We start from the raw sequence: 10760 nt of genomic DNA, 5'->3' as shown, positions 1-10760 counted from the left end.
TTCTAATACTTTGTACGTGTACGTGCTTATCGTACATCGATTAAAAAATAATGGATTTTTATTTACTAGACATACTAGACATACATACATATGTATTTGTAGCTTCAGTTATCAGATATAACCGAAATAAATTTTTCTTCATGTTTATGAAAAGTGGTAATGTAGCATATTTAACAATTTAGCTGCCGATATATGGTTATGTGCAGTCTGTACACAAAGTAGTTTTGAACTGGGCTATTCAATTGCTAGAAAGTTTCCTTGAGCAGCAAATAACGGTATACGACGTATTTGCAAACTCTATCACTGGATCGAATATTCCCGGGAATGTTTAATTGACTGATGTATTTTAGTGGAGTGTTCTGTAATTTCTCTAAACACATCTGTATGTATACATCTACTTTATTCAAATTGTAAATGCATCTGTATATGTTCACATATGTATGCCTATAATGAAGTTTTAAGCACTAATTCGTCTAATAAACAAAACAATACCAACAAACAATGGTTGCCATTATTTTCTAATTTATCGGCATTGATTGCCTCTTTTTATGCGATCGATTTCTTACACCTTCACTCCGCTCCGAAAGAAGATTAAACACTATATATGCTATTGTTTTGTTATTTGATTTGTTGTTAAGTATGAACATTGTTGTTCTTGCATATTTATTTGGCATTAAACAAATCGAACAATGTAAATAATTTGAGAAGCCACACAAACAAGCAACCACTGAGCAACAACAATACCCTTCGATAACTAAAGAAACTTCCATTAATTGCATTTTAATGAAGCAATAATGCTAGTGAACAAAAACCAAATTAAGGCATTTCTGTTTAGTCATCATCATTTACTTTAAGCGTAGTACATAAGTACGCGCATAGTTACGTAATGCATGATTTACGTACTAGATCGGCGTTTCTAGTGGGTGCCTTTGTAACTTTTTCCGAACTCAAGTGCCAAAATTAATTTTTTGTTATGCATATCTATTTGTAGTGCATCGGCAGATTTTAGATCAACCATTAAATGCCGCGTGTACTATAAAACCAACATATACATATGTAAGTATAATAGTTCCGACTTTATTAGATCTGCAGTTGAAACAACGATCTTTCGATGCCAAAACCCAGTGGCGTAACTACAGGGTGGCAAGTCGGCAAAATGCCACGGGCCCCCAGCCCGAAGGGGCCCCCGGTCAGAGGAAATCTCAATTCCCAACATTTATTATTACACATACACATTACTTAAGTAAAAAAAAAGTTTTGTCTTTAATTTATTTGTTACCTTCTTAGTTGCATACATAGCTAAAAAAAATATACCTAGGTATTAAACTTTCAATGCATTAGTAAAAAAAAATTTAACCCAGTTTTAGAAAGAATGGTCAAAATCCAATTACTCGTAATAATTTCGGAAACATGTGTGGACAAACATACCTCAAAAATTTGTTTATTGGTTTATATTTATATTCACTGGGCATGTCTCAGGGTGTCTCGCTGAGACTAGGTATATTGCCGCCATTAAAATCAGTGTTGCCGTTTAAGCGCATTTCGCGCTAGATAGCGCAATTCTAGACTCTTCAGCGCTTTTTTTCTCAATACAATGCGCTAACAAATATTTTTCGGAATCTAGTAGAAAATTGTAAAAATTATTGACGATCGTAAATTTAAGCCAATAAGTTAATTGTCAGAGCCGTAAAACGTTAGGAAAATAACGAGCTGGGAATTCCCCAAAGGGTTTAGTATTCGCCGACAACAATGTTATTGATGCGTTTAATATTTTGTCTCTTTTTTACATTAAAATGTTATGTTATGACTGTCTCTGATCTTACTAACAGAGTTCAATTATAATGATACGTCATCAGTTGAAAGTTCTTAAGAAAAATTGCCACACTTTTATGTTGCCTGAACACGGTTTGAAGAAAATGACTAAAACTGTAAAAAAAGAAACGGCATCTGGTGAAGGCACACCAATCGCACCCGAACGTAATGATGACCAGAAAGATATTCAGTTATTTAATTTAGTTGATTTTGATAAATGTAATAATGGTTAAATAAATTCACATAAAAGCACATCTTCTCTTATTGCCATTAAAAATGCACAGCTAAAATTTAGCGCAATTTTGAAATGAGTTTGGTGTATTTTTTTCTTTCTCAAACGGCAACACTGCTTAAAATTTATGTTGGTAATACTTGCTGATGCTTGGGGAATCCCCGATTCGAGTTTGTATATATGAAAAACTCCACTATTGTATTACGCAAGAACTCACCAAGCAATTAGCAGTTTATTGTTGTAAGATTTGGTTGTTTGTTGCAAGTGAAGATATATTTAATTAGTTAATTGTGAAAATAGGTTGACAATGTCTACTGGGTAAGAATTTTATTCTAATATTTAAATTAATTTATACTATTACAATTATTTTAATTTTTAATCTACCCATAAAATTAATCATTTACATCGTCGGTAGGTATCGGTAGTAAAGTTTGAAATCACAAGTTACGAAATTATTATTTAAAATAATGATTCTCATCGCGCATTTCAAAATCAATTCACTATTTTGACATTCGTAACCACCAAAACTATTTCGGTACCTATGTTCATCGTTCTTTCAAAACTTACAAAATTTGACACTTGAATTGAACTTTGAACAATCGGTGGACTTTCGTTATAAACATTTTTACGGTCGCTTTTTTGGCATTTGTTAGCAATTAAGTAGATTTTTCAATAAATAAAAGCTATAGTATTATTACAAACTTTTTGCGGTTTTGTTCTAGAAAGTATCAGAGTGGAAGCGAAAAAAGAAAGCGAAAGAAGGAGTCTGAAGAACAAAATAAAAAGTTACCTAAAATAAGTCAGTACTTTAATAATCAAGATAGTATACAAGAAGAAGTGGCAATATCGCAGGGCCCGATAACAGTGAATATTTATATTCAGAGCAACCACAACTGTAAACCAAAAGGCCCCTTGTTAAGGGATAGTAACAATAGATCTTTCTTAGATAAATATTATTACACTGTTTCTAAATCTGGCGTAAAGTTAGAACGTACATGGCTGTCCTATTCTCTATTGCTTCAAAAAGCATATTGTGCACCATGTTGGTTATTCGCAAATAGGGCGTCTAAAAATATACAAAATATTTGAATGGAAGGCAATGATGATTGGAAACATATTGTGGAAGCCATAGAAAGACATGAGACATCGAAAGAACATTTGCATTCATGTCTTGTACATCGACAGTGGCAGTTACATGGAACACTAGATGAAGAGCAAGAGTCCATTATCAAGAGAGAAAATTTTTTTTGGCGCCAGGTACTCACTAGACTTCTTGATGTTACTCTGATACTTTCAATCTGTAATTTAGCTTTTCGTGGTCATAAAGAAACGGTATATGGCAACGATTCTGGTCCAAAAGGAAATTTTTTGAGTATTGTTGAGTTATTAGCCAAATACGAACCTATTTTACAAGAGTTGCTAAGCAAACCTAAGGACCAGATTAAATACTTAAGTCCAAAAATACAAAATGACCTCATTGCTGTTCTGGTTCAAAAAGTGGAAAATGCCCTGGTAAATGAAATAGTCACCGCGCCGTTTTATTCCATTTTGTTTGATACTACTCAAGATATTTCCAAAACAGATCAATTGTGTGAACTTTACCGTTACTGTGTAATCGAGAAAGATGAAAATGGAACTCCAAAGGCTCTCGTAATTAAAGAGTCATTTTTAAGATTTCATGAGGATCAAACTGCCTTAGCAATGTCCAAGCAGATAATAAAATCCATAAATGGCAAAAGTATTTCTCTGAATAAGTGCCGTGGACAAGGGTACGATGGAGCTAATACTATGAAAGGTACTTATGGCGGAATTCAAAAACTCATAAGAGATATAGAGCCAAATGCAGTGTATGTCCATTGTGCTGCTCATAATTTAAACTTGGTAGTAAATGATGCAGTAAAAGAGGTCATAGAAATACAAACATTATTCGAAACTGTGCAACAAATTTATAATTTTTTTGGCCATAGTATTAGACGATGGAATATATTATCTAGTTTTATATCTGACAACAAAAAAGGAGAAACCGTTATATCATCAAATTCAGTAACATTAAAAACAATGAATCCAACTTGATGGGCAGGACGCTTTGATGCCATGTTTGCTTTAAAGGTTCGATTTGTTGATGTTCAAAAAGCGCTAACAAAAACCATTTTATCAAATTCCAAATCAGATGAGAGAAATGAAGCTATCTTGCTAAAGAAGAAGGTAGAGAACTACAATTTTATTATGTTGCTGGTTTTCCATTGCAAAGTCTTACAAACCATAGACGCGGCTTCTAAAGCACTTCAATCTAAAGCCGTCGATCTTTCAAATGCTTCAAAGCGTTTGCAAGTCTGTCTAGAAGAACTTGAAAAGTATCGACATGAATTTGAAGATTTAATAACGGAAGCAAATAGTATTGCAGTTAAATGGTCTATAAACCCTGAATTTCCTAAAACTCGTCAGAGAAAAGTGAAACGTCATTTTGATGAAATTTGTGAGGATGAACGTCTCCAAGATCCTGAAAGCTTGTTTAAAGTGAACGTATTCTATCGTGTATTAGACATCATCATTAATCAACTTAGATCGCGTTTCCTTGGAATGATTGAAATTGTTTCCAATTTTAGTGTCTTGCAGCCTGCCACTTTGCAAAACTTGAATGATACTGATTTATTGGAAAAGGCTTTAGCATTTGTCCATTTATATAAAAAAGATATATCTATGTCGTTTTCCAAAGAAATTCTCAGTTTTCGATCCTCTTTTAAACACGAAATAGAAAGGTCGTCTTATTAATAATAAAGAATCATTTTATATCTTCAAGCTTTCCTGAAGTGTGCACTGCATTTCTGTTATTTCTCACCATTCCTGTAACTACGGCTAGTGCCGAGCGATCATTTTCAAAACTGAAATTGATAAAAACTTATTTAAGAAATTCTATGGGACAAGAAAGGTTAAGCAATTTGGCTATTCTATCCATCGAAAATTCTATGGCCCGAAATTTGAACTTTGATGATGTCAATAACACTTTTGCTGAACAGAAAGTCCGAAGAAAGGAATTTTAATAATTAAAATTGTGTACTTAAAATAAAATTGTGATTTCAGTTCAATATGTACTTTAAATTAGGTACCTTTAATTAAAAGTGAATAATTAGCAAATCAAGAAATTATAATTATAAAGTTTGTATGTACCTACTTCACGTAGTGATTTATTAGTTAACTCTTACAAATAAAAGTGTATAAATAAATATTATAAAATAAAAAATACTATTGTTGTTGGTTCAGCTTCTTTATATATTGGGGAAGTGGGAGGGCAGGGGGCCCATTCGATGAATTTGCCACGGGCCTCGAACGGTATAGTTACGCCACTGCCAAGACCTCTTGCCTATGAATCAAATACCTTCATGTTACCAAACGGTTATTTGTATCACAGAAAACTAATCGAGATAGACAAACCTGGCAATTACATTCCTTGGTAAAAAAGTAAGGCGGAGTTGAGCGTAGATGAGCGTCACCCCACAAAACGCGGTTAAGGAAGAACCTATAATGTGCCATAACTAATCAGTAAATTAAGATATAAAACAATTCAATTGAGCACAGTAGATCGCATTAGCAAAAGACTACTATGGCTTAAAAATGTTGGCAAATTGGGCGTGGCCACGTCCTCTTTTTGGTTTAATTTACATACATATATTCTAAACCATTTAAGCTACAATAACCAAAATCGCTCAGAAAAAACAATTAGGCATCCCTACCAACACTGTAAAAATAGATGAAAGCAGAAGATAATCCCGTCTACCCTCCATATAACGGTGCTGTGAAAAACTACCTAGAGAGCGATAAATAAGGAACTAAATGCACCAGAGACATAAGATTTTACATCTGGGATATTATCTGATGATTTTATAGGAGCCGGGGTAAAAACTGAACGCTGATCGTGGCGGGTATATTACTACCCTCAACTTCCATATACTTCATATAATGATTTTTGTCAAGCCGGTCATTGTGTGAGTTGTAACAGGTGATCCAATTGAGATACTGTCTTCAATAGCCTTTTCTTGACAGATCACGCGCGAGTCGTGTCAAGCTGTCTTGTTATATTTTTCAGTATTGTTAGTCTTTTCATGATGAAAGGACTTCGCCTGAGCAACGTTTACAAGTCGTTCAAATTTATTACGAGAGTTCACGTTCTGTAAAGGATGTGTTTCACGCACTTCGGTCAACTTATGGTCAACATAATTGGCCTATTGAGCGTATTATTCGCAACACCATCTCCCATATATATTATATTCGACCCGTCCAGCACGCAGTGAAAAAAATATAGCATATATATCGAAGCTGAAAGTGTATACAAAGGCCGTGGAGAATCGATTTGGCGCCGTACGCAGCAACTCGGACTGACGTATGAAACGATTTGGCGCATTTTACGCCGAAATCTTAAATTGAAAGCGTACAAAATATAGCTTGTTCAGGAACTAAAGCCGCTCGAACTTTCCAAGCGAAATCGCTTCGTTCTATGGTATGTAAACAAGCAAAATTTCCGCATTTGGGAGCGCCATTTCATCCAGAAAAAAACAACGGTTTGGTGTGGTTTGTGGACCGGTGAATCTATCCATATTTCTTCAGAAAGATGCCAGTGAGAACATAACCGTTATTGCACCATGATGACCGACTATTTGATTCCTGAAATTGAAGCTCGTAATTTCGGAGACATTTGGTTTCAACAAGACGTCGCCATTGGACCGGAGATTGGCCACTAAGATCGTATGACATCACACCACTTTTTCCTGTAAAGATACAATATGTAAAATCTAAAGTCTATGCGGACAATCCCGCTTTGATTCTGACCTTGAAGCAAAACATCACACGGGTCATTTGGCAGTTGCCAGTTGAAATACTCGAACGAATCAACGAAAGTTGGACTCAACGGACGGACTACCTGAGACCTAGCAGCGCCAGATGTTTGAAAGAGATAATCTTCAAAAAATATATTCCAAATAATGTTCTTTCAAATAATAATAAACATTCACCATTAAACTTTAAGTTTCTGTATGTTTTCTTTAAAAAAGAAGAGAACCCCGAAATGGATCAGTCTTTATATTAACAAAATTCAAAACTACGCAAGAAATATTGGTGGACTGGTAAAAATACGTCGTCAAGTACACCTGAGCAATGTCCAAATTAATGTAATGTGTCTCACCCATATATATAGAACTTCGATCCTTTACTTGACTTTTTCCACATGAACTCAATATATTATTCGACTCCGGTCGAATTAATATCACAAATCACACGTATCTCATTTGCAGATGTTTTTAATATAATTTACCTACCGCAAAATAGAATATATGTAGCAATAAAACTAAATTTAGTTATTTCCTGAATTTAATTATCACCTGAGAGAACTTCAGGGACTTTGATTCCTGCAAGCTGCAAGGGTATAAAATCTTCGGTTGCACGCGAACTTAACCCTTCTTAACTTGTTCTATCAGGCAATAAGAAAAAGTTAGAAATCCGTTGGGCGGAGGATCGTTGCAATTAAGGGTGACATACTAGAGAGCCTTTCTCAGAGGTGTATATCAACCAATTTTTCAGAGTACGAAGCGAAAAAACTACATTCCTTTTCATTGTAGACATCAAATACATTGACCCACCCTAATGTATTTGGTAGACATCCATATATATGAATAAAATGTGCCAATAGTGGCCCTTTTAAATTTCCCCACTCCTGTCCCACTTATATTCAGCCGAACTTCAAAGTAGAGAGCGACCTGACGAAAGGCCAAAGATGTAAGCTGCATTTAAACGCCATTTTTCGCTTGCGTGATGAAGAAGAAAACTTTCACGCTTCGCTGGAACCAAATCCGCAAATGCGCTGCTGCCTGCTACCAAGCGTACAATTTGATCCTCTTTTGCAGCACAAATAAGTGACTACAAAGCGTTGGCCAATAATAAGCATTCTTACTCTCAATAAAAAACAACCTTGCATATAATAAATAATAGAGATTACATTCATTGAAAATTCAAAGAAAAATCTCTAAGACGACATAACACTAATCTCAGCTGTTTACATGGTAATTGGCGCAAAGCGGGCCGACCAAATAAAGAAAGGGTGTGGCGACACACAGCCACCAATAATAAATTATAAGAGAATTTCAAAAATTCACAAAATTAAAGCATTAATTGCGGCCTAGCAATGCCATGGAAAAAATGTGTACTGAACTGGAGTGAAAGGACAATGATGTCCTGCCAAGTTATTGTCCCCTATACTCAAAATTTTTATTTATTGACACTTACTCTTCGCTAAGCAGCATTCAGCTTTTATATTTGTATATCTATGTATGTTTGTATGTGTGTTCACAGCTCTTGATTTCCGGGCGCTTCGCCTGCGCCGTTAGTTTTAAGCAATGACGTTGGCCAACTCAGGCAATATGTTATAGTATTGTTAGTGCCCATTCGTATGTGTCCGTCGTACTATCTCATGTTGTTGTTCTTGCTATAGTGGTCTTCGCGCCCGCTCATAATGCTGCGCTCACGAGGATGATAGCAATTCATAAATTTTGTCTATTTTACGCGACAGATCCTTTTATTTCCTCTCAAAGCGGAATTCCTTTCTTTAGTGTATATAATTTGTTTCCTGTTTATGCGCCCAGCAGGATATCGCCATAAAAATATGTACGCTCGCGTGTGCCAAACGCGCACGCTAGTGCTCAGGCGCACGCCGTGATACTTTCCACAGTTGCCAATGTCGTTTTTGTTTTCGTTGTTTTCAGATTTGCTCAGTGGTGTATGAATTAATGGCCGGCAATAAGCCATCATCATCGCAGTTGTGCCAGTACTTTGCACGAACTCATCAATCGCCGTCGTCCCTGAAAGAGTCTTCCTGAAGTGTTTGTCCAACAGCATTGCGCTGTTGTGTCACACAAGCAGACGTACATAATCCTTGCTCATCCTTTATCAGGGGGTGTGTTCTTCTACATGCATTTTGCATTCTCGAAACATATTTGCATAATTTTGTCATAATTTAAAATCGTTGATTTGCGTTTTATCACATTAAAATTACATCTGTACTTTTCAATTGACAAATTAGCCACTTGAATATTTTAATGTTTGTTACCCGACACGGAAGAGCGTTTCTAGAAAAGGGGACCAGACCACTTTGCGGTTTTTTGATGAACAAATTAGTTTTGTGTTAGTTACAGTCAATAGACAATAAAGCATAGTTCACGCAAAGTCGGTAGGAATATTTGTTAACAAATCTCAATAAGTAAAAGTTAAAATTTTTTACTTTTTGTTAAAAGTAATAAGCCAAACATAAGCATATTACATTCACCTTTCAGATAATATCAAATGTAAAATTACACATCGCTGTGCCAAAAATTTAATAACGTCTGATGGTGCTGAATGATTGGCAATAAGCGTGTTTGCAAGCATTCTTTCAAGCATAAATCGGACGTCATTGTTAACGATGTGACGAAAGCCCGGCACTTAGGCCATAGTTACAAATAACTCACCATACCATTGCCTTTCCGCAAGTTTGCGCATATTTTATTAAATTTTGCCTCTTTATGACGAATATTACAGTAGTTTGGACCAGGGAGCAGTTTAAAACCCAGTTTAATGCAAGTTTCGTCGTCTATAACTATAGACCGTTTACATTTGTTCAGCACTTTGTTATATATAACAAACGAGCGTGAGATTTTGCCACACAATCATTTTTCTCCGATTTTTTGGGATGTTCTGTGGCATGGTAGGCAAGTAACCACGCATTTTTGCGTGTTCATCTCGCTTCTGCTTTTGCTAGTTTTAAATCTTTTGGCACAATCGTTATCCGACATCCCTGGATTATTTTTAATTGAGCTTAATATTTGGTTTTTCAAATTTAAGACTTTGCAACCAAATTTTGGCGATTTTTTTGCTCTCTCGTAGCTTAATGTTGTTTTATATTCATTACATTGCATACTGTTGTTTTTGGTAATTTCAGAACAGGACCAAGATGGATTTCATTAATCACAACACAAAAATGTAACATTAATGAGATAACGGTACCATAATTGTCAAAAACATATGTGAAAACGGATGGCATTCGATGATTAGTTATGTGACAGTAGCCGCCAGAAAGCGTATCGATTTGGCGTGAACCGTACTTTAATTAACAATGAAAACAGTTGAATCAAACAGAGAATCAAACCATACCGACTTAAATAAAGAAAGAAACTGTTTGATATCCAAATAGAATTTCCAAATAAAGGGAGTGTCTTCAAAGCATTGCAATGTACATTGCGAAGCATCTACCAAACTGTCACTGAGGTCGGGAATGTTTTTATGTGGATATTTTGCTATCATGAAATAATCATTCTCAAAGTGATGTCAGATAGGTATGTTCGAGCTAATATAGCGCATGTTTGAGCTCTGGAATCGTTTTCAACTTGTATGCGGACGAAACAAATTTATGTAAAGAATCAAAAAAGAAGAATTCTTTCTTTTTAATACATTTCTTGAAAAAATGAGATTTCATTTTTTAAGACTTCAATAATTGTTGCAAAATGACAGTTCATTGCTAGCAATGGATGTCATGAAACATATTTAGACAACAACTGCTAAACATTAGCAATATGCCTCTCATTGATGAAATTATTGTAAATTCTTTTTTGGATCTTTTCACTTACAGCGGATTAATTAAAGATTATAAGATTTACAAGAGAAACATGATATACAAGTACATCTAATATCTTAGCTG

General features: G+C 35.1%; 1 protein-coding gene across 1 annotated transcript; it reads left to right on the top strand.

Moving 5' to 3' along the window:
• The first annotated feature begins 1121 nt into the window (after nt 1-1121).
• On the top strand, nt 1122-5391 carry LOC125778664 (zinc finger MYM-type protein 1-like). Its single transcript, XM_049457570.1, has 2 exons — nt 1122-2362; nt 2767-5391. Exon 2 carries the CDS (start codon nt 3134-3136, stop codon nt 4115-4117), a length of 984 nt encoding a protein of 327 aa, XP_049313527.1. The 5' UTR covers nt 1122-2362; nt 2767-3133; the 3' UTR covers nt 4118-5391.
• Nucleotides 5392-10760: the final 5369 nt, after the last annotated feature.

Source organism: Bactrocera dorsalis, chromosome 5 (assembly GCF_023373825.1).
Source record: "Bactrocera dorsalis isolate Fly_Bdor chromosome 5, ASM2337382v1, whole genome shotgun sequence".
NCBI lineage: Eukaryota > Metazoa > Arthropoda > Insecta > Diptera > Tephritidae > Bactrocera > Bactrocera dorsalis.
The sequence above is the reverse complement of the archived record's forward strand: the minus strand, read 5'-3'. Positions and strand labels throughout refer to the sequence as shown.